Below are 13,259 nucleotides of genomic sequence, written 5' to 3' on the forward strand. Positions count from 1 at the left end.
GAAGTTCACGGTTCACCTATTGCTGAACCCTGGCTTGGAGAATTTTGAGCATTAGTTACTCTTATTAAATAAGAGTAGCTATTACTTCTTTAGTAAGAATAGCTACTACTTCCTTGTCACTTAATCATTTCTTAGCTTTTTGCAGCTTGGCTTCTATGTCACTCCCCCAAGAATTCTGTCTCCAGTGGATCCCAGTGGCCCATGTAGTGTGGTATAAACTGCCCATTCTCATCAAGGCCCACAGCTCCCAGCCTCTGCTACAGAGAGACCCTGGCTCCTGGCTAGTGGGATGTGAGCGGAAGTGGCATTTGTTGTTTAGTCGCTCAGTCGTGTCCGACTCTTTTGCAGTCACTGGATTGTAACTCACCAGGCTCCTCTGTCCATGGGATTTCCCAGATGAGAACACTGGAGTGGGTTGCCATTTCCTTCTCTAGCAGACCTTCCCAACCCAGGGATCGAACCTGTGTCTCCTGCATTGACAGGCAGATTCTTTACCACTGAATCACCAGGAAAGCCAGAAGTGATAGGCTGTCTCATAAAACTCGCAAGTGCTGATCGCTGCTCTTCGTCCCATCTGCTTGTGGAATGAAGGAGACTCTGAGAACCTAGGAGAATATCAAGCCAGATGTGTCCATTCCAAGTTTCAAGGTCCCATTCCTTCTCAGTCACAGGAAAGGCTTAGTAAGACTGAATTCAACTGATCACATTCAACAACATGCACTATATTTTCGTTCTACTTGTAGCAAATAAGTCTGGTGACTATAAGAAATAAGAGATCTTTCATGGGCTATCATGGAAGCTCGGTGACTCTCTGACCATGATTTGAGCTGAGAGTTTAAAGGCCCCAGCTTGTCACTTTCTTTCCGCAAGGACTCTGATGCTCTCAGAATTCCTTCTGTGGCCATCACCACTACAGTCCCTGTAGCCATCCTCACTGCCATAAGTCAAGTGCAACAACCACTTGGGCCCCAAGGCACTAGCTTTGGTCAGCACTCATCACAAATCACCACAGGGGATAATTTGATTAGTCATGTTGCCACAGCATGCCATGATTAGCAGCATCACATTTCTCACTGGCAAGAAGCTCAACACATTCAAACCCAAAGACACAACCAAAACAGTTCCCTAATCCCATCTTTTGAGTCGATTCCCTGGGACCCCTCCTAGCGCCAATTTCTGTACCCCTCAGGGTCCTCCCAATGAGAAAGAAACCACACAAGTCACTGGAGAAAATGTAATAAACAGATTGGTTAGCCATTCTAGGTATAACATTGTTGTTAGTTATCTGAAAGGGTGAAAAGAAAACAGATTCTATGGAGGCAGCAACAGTAAGAGGCATCTAAACTGCTAGGACTAGGAGAACAGAAGGAAGAGTTTGGAATTACAAAAACTTGGAAACTTAGAAGAGGGGTCCTTCAGAGTTGAAACTCAGACCTCTAAGTCTAGTGTTGGTAGAGGAGAGACCAACACTTCTGAGAAAGAGGTGCTACACAGATGGTGCTGGTGTCTCTGATTGGTACGCCATGAAGCGGGGTCTGCAATTTTTGGAAAAAACTGCAAGTGGATTCAGCTGCTGCTAAAGGACGACACTGCTGCTGCTGGGGTGAAGGAGCACAGTTAGGATGATCTCACAGGAAAAGGAAGCAAACTGAAGACAGCAGTCTTTTCCTCCTCCTCTGACCTCACTATCTCCCTCTAGTGGCCTTTATTGGCAGAGTCAAACATAGAGCCCGCTGACAATAGCAATGTGATTTGCAAAGTCCCAGCTCCAGTATCTCATAGCAGAAAGTAGAAGGGTGGATTTGGAGCTAAAACAATAACTTAATAACTAGCACAGGTACCTTCATAAAGTATTGGAAGAAAGAGGTGAATTTAGGTGAGGATTAGCTGATTTTTCAAGCAGAGGAAGTCCAAAAATGATGGGCCTCTCAGGGTCACTAAAAGTGACTGTTTCTGGACTAGAAATTGTATAAGATTGAAAAAGTTCTCAGACAACATGAGTTGAAAGATGTGGTCATCTCTAAGGCAAATATCAGATGAAGACTGTGGCCTTCCCACTTATTATTTCAGATGACCTCAATGTAGCCATCATTACATTGGAAGTGAGGCAAGGGGCTATGGAGGAGATAAATATGTCAGCTTGAAAATTCTATCTAGAAAAGGAGAGTGGTTGTGTCACATGGATCTGACTAGAAGCAAATACAGCAGAAATCTATTGTGCTAATTTTGTGTCAACTTGGCTAGGCCACAGTATACATATATTTGGTCAAATATACTGGACATTTCTGTGAAGGTACTTTTCAGGTGAGAGTAACATTTAAGTCAGAAGACTTGAGTAAAGCAGATTATCCTCCATAAATTAACTGGGTCTCATCTAATCAGCTGAAGGCCTTCACAGAAAAAAGACTGACTTTCTCTGAGAAAGAAGGAATTCTGCCAGTAGAGTGCCTTCAGACTTGAATTACGTCAATTGTTCTACTGGGTCTCCAGCTGCTGGCCTACCCAGCAGACTGTGGACTTGCCAGCTTCCACAATCATATGAGCCAATTCATTAAAATCTCTCTATAGACAGATAGATAGATAGATAGGTATAGATACACACATATACACACAATCCTATTGGTTATGTTTCCTCTGGAGAATTCTGACTTACACACCAAAAATATTTTGAGGTAATGGTATTGTCAAAGAAACCATGAGCCTAAATTGAAAAACAACAACAAAAAAACTTTGACAACATAAATATAACAGGAGATCTCAAAGGACCCTGAATAGCCAAAACAATTTTGAACAAGAAGAGTAAAGTTGGAGGTCTCACACTTCCTGATTTCAAAACTTACTACAAAGCTACAGTAATCAAAACAGTGTGGTACCAGCATAAAGAGAGGCATATAGAAGAACGGAGTAGAATAGACAGCTTAGGAACCCTTGCATATATAGTCAAATGATTTTAATAAGGATTCCAAGACCTTTCAATGGGGAAAGCACAGTCTTTTCAATAAATAGTGCTGGGAAAACTGGATATTCACATGTATAAGAAAGTAAGAACTTTGCCTTATTCCACATACAAAATTGGACCCAAAATGGATAAAAGACCTAAACATAAAAGCTAAAACTATAAAACTCTTAGAAGAAAACATAAGGCAAAATCTTCATGATACTGGATTTGGTGATGACTTTTCTGCATATGATAACAAAAGCATAGGCAATAAGAGAAAAACAGATGCATTGGACTTCAGCAAAACTAAAAAGTTTGTGCACTGAAGGGCACTATCAATAGAGTGAAAAGGCAACACATGAAATGGGAAAAAATATCTGTTAATCACATATCTGATTAACATCCAAAATATATAAAGAACTTCAACAATTCAACAACAAAGAAACAACCCAATTTAAAAATGAGCAGGGCTTCCTTGGCGACTCAGTGGTAAGGAATCTGCATGCCAACGCAGGAGACATGGATTCGATCCCTGATCCAGGAAGATCCCATGCGCCATGGAGCAGCTAAGGCTGTGTACCACCCACACTGAGCCTGGGCTCTACAGCCCAGGAGCCATAGCTACAGATGCCCGTGCACTAGAGGCTGTGCTCGGCAGCAAGAGCAGCCACCGCAGTGAGAAGCCTGCAGGCTGCGGCCAGAGAGCAGCCCTGCTCACTGCAACTCGAGAGCAGCCTGCAGAGCAACGAAGACCTAGGACTGCCAAAAGTAAATAACTGAAATTATAAAAAACGGGCAAAGAGTCTGAACAGACACTTTCCCAAAAGTATACAGACGGTCAATAAGCACATAAAAGATGCTCAACATCACTAGTTATGAGGGAAATGCAAATCAAAACCACAGTGAGATACCACTTCATACCCACTAGGATGGCTAGTATTTAAAAAAAAAAATAGAAGAAGGGACGAAAAAGGAAAATAAGTGTTGGTGAGGATGTGGAGAAATCTGGATCCTTGTGCATTGCTACTGGGAATACAAAATGGTGCAACTGCTGTGAAAAACAGCATGCTGCTGCTGCTGCTGCTGCTGCTGCTAAGTTGCTTCAGTCATGTCCGACTCTGTGCGACCCCGTAGACAGCAGCCCACCAGGCTCTGCTGTCCCTGGGATTCTCCAGGCAAGAACACTGGCGTGGGTTGCCATTTCCTTCTCCAATGCATGAAAGTGAAAAGTAAAAGTGAAGTCGCTCAGTCATGTCTGACTCTTAGCAACTCCATGGACTGAAGCCTACCAGGCTCCTCCGTCCATGGGATTTTCCAGGCAAGAGTACTGGAGTGGGGTGCCATTGCCTTCTCCGAGAAACAGCCTAGCAGTTCCTAAAACAACAACAACAGCAGCAAAGGATGAACATATGATCCAGCACTATATACTTCTCAGTATACACCGCAAAGAATTGGAAACAGGCAACTGTAATGTTCATATGCCTTCCCTGATTGTTCAGCTGGTGAAGAATTTGCCTGCAATGCAGGAGATCCTGGATCAATTCCTGAGTCAGGAAGATCCACTGGAGAAGCAGTAGGCTACCCACTCCAGTACTCCTGGGCTTCCCTGGTGGCTCAGCTGGTACAGAATCCACTTGCAATGTGGGAGACTTGGGATGGATCCCTGGACTGGGATGATCCCCTAGAGAAGGGAAAGCTCCAAACTCCAATATTCTGGCCTGGAGAATTCCATGGACTGTATAGTCCATGGGGTTGCAAAGAACTGAACAGGACTGAGCGACTTTCACTTTTACTTTTCAATTGGCTTCCCCTGTAGTTCAGTCAGAAAAGAATCTGCCTGCAGTGTAGGAGACCCCGGTTTGAACCCTGGGTTGGAAAGATCCCCTGGAGAAGGAAACGTCAACCCACTCCAGTATCCTTGCCTGGAAAATCTCATGGACAGTGGAGCCTGGTGGGCTGCAGTCCATGGGGTCGCAAAGAGTCGGGCAAGACTGAGTGACAAATTCTTAAATCAATTTTCAATGTTCACTAGCAGCATTATTTGAAATAGCCAAAAGGTGGCGCTATCCAAGTATATCCATCAACACACAAATAGACACAATACATAGAAGACAATACATGGAATAAATACAATAACATTTCATTGTTATATCTTTTTGCCCTTTCACCAGTACTTTTGCCTGGAGAATACCATGGACGGAGGAGCCTGGTAGGCTATAGCCCATGAGGCCGCTAAGAGTCGGACACAACTGAGCAACTTCACTTTCACTTTTCACTTTCATGCACTGGAGAAGGAAATGGCAACCCACTCCAGTGTTCTTGCCTGGAGAATCCCAGGGACGGGGGAGCCTAGTGGGCTGCTGTCTATGGTGCTGCTCAGAGTCGGACACGAATGACATGACTTAGCAGCAGCAGCAGCACTCTGAGAAGAAAAGGAAACATACACCCATATGAATGCACAGTTCCAAAGAATAGCAAAAAGAGGTAAGAAAGCCTTCCTAAGTGAACAATGCAAAGAAATAGAGGAAAACAATAGAATGGGAAAAACTAGAGATCTCTTCAAGAAAATTAGAGATACCAAGGGAACATGACCCAGATAACCACGATGGTGTGATCATTCACCTAGAGCCAGACTTCCTGGCTCTAGGTCAAGTGGGCCTTAGGAAGCATCACTATGAACAAAGCTAGTGGAGGTGATGGAATTCCAATTGAGCTCTTTCAAATCCTAAAAGATGATGCTGTGAAAGTGCTGCACTCAATATGTCAGCAAATTTGGAAAACTCAGCAGAGGCCACGGGACTAGAAAAGGTCAGTTTTCATTCCAATCCCAAAGAAGGCAATGCCAAAGAATGTTCAAACTACTGCACAATTGCACTCATCTCAGTTCAGTTCAGGTGTGTCCGACTCTTTGCAACCCCATGGACTGCAGCATGCCAGGATTCCCTTTCCTTCACCAACTCCTGAAGCTTGCTCAAACTCATGTCCACTGAGTCGGTGATGCCATCCAACCATCTCATCCTCTGTTGTCCCCTTCTCCTACTGCCTTCAATCTTGCCCAGCATCAGGGGCTTTTCCAGTGAGTCAGTTCTTCGCATTAGGTGGCCAAAGTATTGGAGTTTCAGCTTCAGCATCAGTCCTTCCAAGAATATTGAGGACTGATTTCCTTTAGGATTGAATGGTTTGATCGCCTTGCTGTCCAAGGGACTCTCAAGAGTCTTCTCCAACACCACAGTTCAAAAACATCAATTCTTTGGCGCTCAGCTTTCTTTATAGTGCGACTCTCACATCCATACATGACTACTGGAAAAACCATAGCTTTGACTAGACAGGAGCTCATCTCACTGCTAGCTCAAATTCTGCAAGCCAGCCTTCAACAGTACTTGAACCGTGAAATTCCAGATGTTCAAGCTGGATTTAGAAAAGTCAGAAGAACCAGAGATCAAATTGCCAACATCCACTGGATCATCAAAAAAGAAAGAGAGTTCCAGAAAAACATCTACCTCTGCTTACTTGACTACACCAAACCCTTTGACTGTGTGGATCACAACAAACTGTGGAAAATTCTTCAAGAGATGGGAATACCAGACCACCTGACCTGCCTCCTGAGAAATCTGTATGCAGGTCAAGAAGCAAGTTAGAACCAGACATGGTTCCAAATTGGGAAAGGAGTACATCAAGGCTGTATATTGTCACCCTGCTTGTTTAACTTACATGAAGAGTACATCATGTGAAATGCCAGGCTGGATAAAGCACAAGCTGGAATCAAGATTGCTGGGAGAAATATCAATAACCTCAGATATGCAAATGACATCACCCTTATGGCAGAAAGTAAAGAGGAACTAAAGAGACTCTTGATGAAAGTGAAAAAGGAGAGTGAAAAAGTTGGCTTAAAACTCAACATTCAAAAAACTAAAATCATGGCATCCATTTCCATCACTTCATGGCAAATAGAGGGGGAAACAATGGAAGCAGTGACAGACTTTATTTTCTTGGGCTCCAAAATCACTGCAGATGGTGACTGCAGCCATGAAATTAAGATGCTTGCTCCTTGGAAGAAAAGCTATGACCAACCTAGAGAACATATTAAAAAGCAGAGACATTACTTTGCCAACAAAGGTCCATCTAGTCAAAGCTATGGTTTTTCCAGTAGTCATGTATGGATGTGAGATTTGGACCATAAAGAAAACTGAGCACCGAAGAACTGACACTTTTGAACTGTGTTGGGGAAGACTCTTGAGAGTCCCTTGGACTGCAAGGAGATCCAACCAGTCCATCCTAAAGGAAATCAGTCCTCAATATTCATTGGAACGACTGATGCTGAAGCTGAAACTTCAATACTTTGGCCACCTGATGCGAAGAACTGACTCACTGGAAAAGACCCTGATGCTAGGAAAGATTGAAGGCAGGGGAAAAGGGGACGACAGAGGATGAGATGGTGAGATGGCATCACTGACTCAATGGACATGAGTTTGAGAGAAATCTGGGAGTTGGTAAAGGACAGGGAAGCCTGGCGTGCTGTAGTCCATGGGGTTGCAAAGAGTCAGACATGACTGAACAACTGAACAATAATAACATACCTACAATGGAATGTCATTTAGCCTTAAAAAGAATGGAAGTATTTTTTAATCTATTTTTTATTGAAGCATAATTGATTTTCAAAGTTAATTTCTGCTGCACAGCAAAGTGACTCAGTTATACACATACATACATTCTTTACATTTTTTTTTCTTTTCGGGCAGCACTGCAGAGCTTGTAGGATCTCAGTTCCCAGACTAACGACTGAACCTGGATCATGGCAATGAAAGCCTGGAATCCTAACCACTAGACCACCAGGGAACTCCCTATATGTTCTTTTTTATATTCATTTCCATTATGGTTTATCCTAGGATATGAATATAGTTCCCTGTGCTATACAGTAGGAACTTGTTTATCCATTCTATATAAAAAAGGAAATTTTCACACCTTCTGTAATATGGATGAACCTTGAAGTGGTGATGGTTAATGCCACTGAACTTTATACTTAAAAATGGTTAAAACGATGAACTTTATGTTATGCATATCTTACCTCCTCCCCACACACATACATAGGCTTTTGGCTAGCCAAGATTTAAAGTAACTTTTAGACTCTCCATTGCTTGTACCAGCAAGAAGTGGCTGAACGTTCACCAAGGAGGTCATACTTCCCAAAGCCCATTTCCTGTGTGGTCATGAAGGATAAAAAAGCCAGGAGCTGTGAGAAGAGTGGAGAACAACAGACAAAGGAGTCTTTCCGAGAGCAAGTCAGGGTTAACCAAGGAACTCTCCCCAGGCCCAGGGAAGAGAGCTTTGACAAGTCTGACCATTAGAGATTCAGAACTGCTTTGGAAGTGACAGTTTTACATCTTCCATTCTCTCCTTTTCTGAATAGGAGCTTACACTGAGGTTACCCTATTCTTGCTCTATCATTGCATATTTTCTTGTAGGGTATGGATAAAAACTCCCAACAAAGGAGCACATGGATTCACAAGAGAATGCCACCAAACTTTTTCTTATGGGTGTGTTTTTTTTTTGGAGTATAGCTGATTTGGGGCTTCCCAGATAGTTTAGTGGTAAAGAATCTGCCTGCCAAGCAGATGTGGGTTTGATCCCTGGGTTGGGGCAGATCCCTTGGAGAAGGAATTGGCAACCAACTGTAGTATTCTTGTCTGAGAAATCCCATGGACAGAGGAGCCTGGTGGGCTGTAGTCCATGGGCTCGCAAAGAGTTGAACCAAACTTAGTGGCTAAATAACAACAACATAGTTGATTTACAGTACAGTATTAATTTCAGGTGTACAGCAAACTGAATCAGTTATATATATACATATATCCACTCTTTTTAAGAATCTTTACCCAGGGATAACTTGGTTTTTTAGTTCATAATCACCGTAAGGAACCATATTAGAAGATGGCTGAGCGATCTGGAGCTGAATAGGGTAACTAGATGGGATGTGGGAGAATCTCCCTTGGGAAGGGTAACTGTTCTTTCTATGGGAAGGGCAGAAACAGGCATTTGGTTCAGAAACACAGACTGAGGCATACTGTGACACACAAATATCTGTGTTCTCTTTGTCCTAAACTCATAGCCAGACTTCACTTCCCACTAGGGTTGCCAATTTAGCAAATAAAAATACAGTATACCCAATTAAATTTGAATTTCAGATAAACAATGAAGAACTTCTTACATGTCTCCTACAATATTTGGAACATAATTATACTGAAAAAATATATGTCATTTACCTGAAATTTAACTGAGCATCCTATATTTTATCTGGCAGCTCTACTTCCCAGCCTCCCTTGGGAGTTAGATGTGGCCATATGGCTGAGTTCCAGTCAATGGGATGACAGTGAAAGTGACGTACAGCTCTCCCAGCTCTGGACCCTGAAAACTTCTCTGCAAGCAGAGGACTCTGAGCATCTATCTGAAGGACGGCAGGGTCAGGAAATGGAAGCAGCCTGGGTCCCAAATGACCTGGTGGAGCAGGCATCCCTCCCCAAATCTCTACTAGACTATGATGTGAGCAAGAAAAGTCTTTTATTATTAAACCACTGAGTTTGGGGAGTTGTTACCGCAGTTAGCCTACCCTGATTAATATCCCAATACCTAAACTCAATAGCTTTTCTCATCCTTTCCCTAACAGCGTATGAGCCTGGTAACCGTTTCTTTCTTCTTTTTCTGGCCATGCAGCACCGCATGTGGGATCTTAGTTCCTTGACCAGTGATCAAACAAGTCTTAATTGGACCTCCAGGGAAATCCCCATTTCTTTCTTCTTGAAACTCTCTTTTCCACCTGATACTATTTGTTCCTGGTCTTTCAGTAACAATGACGATGATGATGATGATAATGACAATAAAAATAGCTACCGTTCATGAAGTTCGCCTATGCCCTAGGTGCTATGCTAGTGCTTTATCAGGCTTCTCATTGAATCTTCATAACTACTCTGTACAGTAAGTGATATCACCCCCATTTTAGAGACATCCCATCCAATATCGTGGCTGCTGTAATTATCCTGTCAGTGTGGATAGCTCCCTGACCCCCCTCTTTGTCTCCAGTTCCACCTTTCCTGGCATATGAATGTGCTGATGGCACTGTACACTCAACATGTCCGAAATGCAGCTATTCCTTGGTTAGTCCTTTTCATTTGCACAACAACCCTATGAGACAAACAATGTCATTATTCATATCTATGAGGTAGATCGTGTTATCCACGTTTTACAGATGAGCAAACAGAGGCCTAGAGATTCAGTGCCTTGCTCACCTTTACACAGCTAGTACGCAGTGGAGCTGAGCTTGTGGCTTTCAAGGCTTAGATCTCAAAGACACACCTCAAGTTCCACTCAAACTGAGCCCTCCTTATTCTGTTCTGTTTCCTGTTTCTTATACTCATTCTCTGGCCTTAACTTTCAAAGTCTATCCCTTGTGAAGTCTTTTCAAGTATTTCAAGCTGGGAGGGACTTCCATCTTGTGTGAATTTACAGTGTACTAACTCTGTAATGTGGGGTCTTCCCTGGTGGCTCAGCAGTAAAGAATCTGCCTGCAATGCAGGAGATGTGGGTTCGATCCCTGGGTCGGGAAGATCCCCTGGAGAAGGGAATGGCTACCCACTCCAGTACTCTTGCTTGGAGAATCCCATGGACAGAGGAGCCTGGCGGGCTACAGTCCATGGGGTCGCAACAGTCAGACACGACTGAGTGATTAAAACACCACCAATTCTTATATCACACTTACTCTTTCCTAAGTAAAATTCATCCTCATCACAGATAAGTTCAAGTAGAGAAATACAGAGCAAGAAGTTTTTAAGTGTCTCTTCATTCCCCAGAATTTATCAGTTTTTCCCTTGATTAATGGTCCTGTGTTTCTGCTAGAAACTCTATCAAACAGCTATTTGAGGACAAGAGGCAAGCCAGTCTTATTCCCCCAAAATAGGCATTACTAAACAATTGCTCAAAGAATCAGTTTCAAATCCCCTAAGCCTGCACACACTACATGTTTTAGATGAAGGTGAGAGGGCTGGGTCAAGAAAAGTGATTTTTTTTTTCCAGGGAGGCTGGTAAAGACATGTCAAACACTCCCTTCTCCTCCCACCTTCATTAAAGAACAAAAAAGCATCTACTTCTAGGTACATGAAGGGTCTGGTTTCTGTTTTAGCTGGGTCTCAGAAGGAAATGACTTTTCTCTGAAATTGTAGAAGCCCAACCCAGCTGCAGCATTGTTAGACCTCAGGGTAAACAGGAAGCTTCCTGACTTGGGCCCTTCATGTCCTTCTCCCAGACTATTAAAGACTGTTAATAGGATAGTAAAAAGACAGCTGCTGGCCATAAAATCAGCCCATTCCTTAGTTCCTTAGAGAACAGCAACTATATCCCTCCAAGGTCAGAGGGAAAACGGTGTCTGTCCCAGGTCACACCAGGTGTGTCCACCTAGCTGGGGTTCTCAGTTATCTCCTCTACGATCAACTGTAACTAGATTGGTCTTTGCAAAATACCAGAGTGATTTAATTCCTTGACATTAGTTGAGAAGGAGAGGTTCCAATTTATAAGGGTTTCTGGTCCTTGAAATCATCTGTTTCCGGGGTGATGAGATCCAGTGTGAAGGTTAAGCTGAGGCTGCCAAAGCAGTGAAATCACCCCCTAAACTATGGAGTCTGAGTCACCTCTTCCAGTAGGGGAATAATCGGTCCTGATTACCCGCCAAAAGCGGCAGTGAGGTGCATCCATGAGGGCAATCCGCCTAGCGCCCCTCCCTCTGCAGTGAAGAGCTGACTCAGTATCTCAACTCTTCCTGCACACAGGGTGGAAGGCCCCAGACTTGCAGCTGTTGCTGAGGAGGGAGGGAGCAGTTTCTGCCAACTGGAGGGACACTAGGGCAGGGGTGATCATCTTTTGCCAAGGGCACTCGGGTGTCTTGGCAGAAGGCAGAGGGCTGTCCCGATCTGTGTGTACATTTTCAGAAGCACTTGACTCTGGACCAAATTCTCTCAGCTGTGCTAAAGCTGGGCCGATGGATGGGAAATGCTTATTGGCCAGGCTGACTAGGAGCTCCAACAGAGGGTGCTGGGTCTCAGCCAGGAGCGTCCCTTCAGCTGGCAAGTTGAGCTTTCAGCCATGGTCAGAGGGAGTGTGTCGTAATTCTAATTCTCACAGGGCTCTCCAGAAGCTGCTTATCCATCTATTTTGAAGTTTCTGCTTGCTGGAATTTTTGGTTCAAATGGGGAACGAGTTGTGATGATGCAGAACCTCTTACCTGGCTCAAAGAATTGAGAAAAAGTAGCTCAGCAGGGATCAAGGTTTTTACAACTATACAGACAGGCCCATAACCAAACGTGGGCCAGAAGATACCATTTCATTCAACCATGGACTTACCTACAATTTATCAACGCCTGCTGCGGTGATGGTTCCTCTGATCCTTGTCTACTAATAAAGCAAGCACAGGCACTCTGGAAGGGAAGGAAAACCAGTCACCGCTCACCAAGCTGAACATCTAGTTGCCTTGGGCAGGTTTACTAACACACAACAGAAGCCTTAGTTGCCAATGTCAGTGCTTTTCCTCATTCAAAGGAAAGGTCACTGAAGTTACTCCTGAGTTGCATCTGAGAAGAGGGAGAGTTTCTTCTAAGTGCTGAAAGCAGGAGAACTGGGTATTTTTCTCCAGTAGGCTAATACAGTTTCCCCTTAGTTTCAGAGAGGTAACTGAGGCTCGGGAAGCTCTTCCTAGGGCACAGCTGCTAAGTGGGGTTTCCTGGGGGACCAGAATCTAGGCCTTCTGCCTCCTCATGCAGTGTTCTTACCATGACTTTCCCCCGCAAATAACTTGATGCAGAGCATGTGGCAGGGTCTCAGCCCTTAATTTGTATTATTTTGTAAATCTTTATTTTTTAAATTATTTTTGGCTGCACTGGGTCTTCGGTGGGCTATCTGTGGGCTTGCTCTAGTTGCAGTGAGCAGGGGCTACTCTTCATGGCGGTGCACAGCTTCTCACTGTGGTGGCTGCTCAGGTTGCACAGGCCTTCAGTAGTTGCTACATGTGGGCTTAGCAGTTGTGGTTCACGGGCTCAGCTGACCCATGGCATGTGGGAATCTTCCCCGGCCAGGGATCAAACCTGTGTCCCCCTACATTGGCAGGCGAATTCTTATCATTGCACCACCGGGGAAGTCCTATATTATTTTTTTTTGAAAGATAATTTATGGGATTTCTCCGGTAGTCCAGTTTAGCGCTCTCACTGCAGGAGCCCGGGTTTAATCCCTGCTTGGGGAACTAAGGTCCTGCAAGCCAGTAGAGCAATAAAAATAAAAAGGTAATTCA

General features: G+C 43.9%; 1 protein-coding gene across 1 annotated transcript in view; it reads right to left on the reverse strand.

The window, feature by feature from the left end:
* ZDHHC18 (zinc finger DHHC-type palmitoyltransferase 18) overlaps window positions 1–13,201 on the reverse strand; it is a 44,964-nt gene extending 31,763 nt beyond the window's left edge. Inside the window, exons 1-2 of the mRNA XM_069574934.1 lie at window positions 12,320–13,201; window positions 368–605 (exon numbers count right to left, since the gene is read on the reverse strand). Of these exons, the coding sequence (XP_069431035.1) occupies window positions 368–537 (170 nt within the window). The 5' untranslated portion in view covers window positions 538–605; window positions 12,320–13,201. The remainder of the gene's footprint in view (window positions 1–367; window positions 606–12,319) is intronic.
* Between the last annotated feature and the right edge of the window lie 58 nt (window positions 13,202–13,259).

The sequence above is a fragment of the Ovis canadensis genome, chromosome 2, assembly GCF_042477335.2.
Source record: "Ovis canadensis isolate MfBH-ARS-UI-01 breed Bighorn chromosome 2, ARS-UI_OviCan_v2, whole genome shotgun sequence".
NCBI classification, from domain to species: domain Eukaryota; kingdom Metazoa; phylum Chordata; class Mammalia; order Artiodactyla; family Bovidae; genus Ovis; species Ovis canadensis.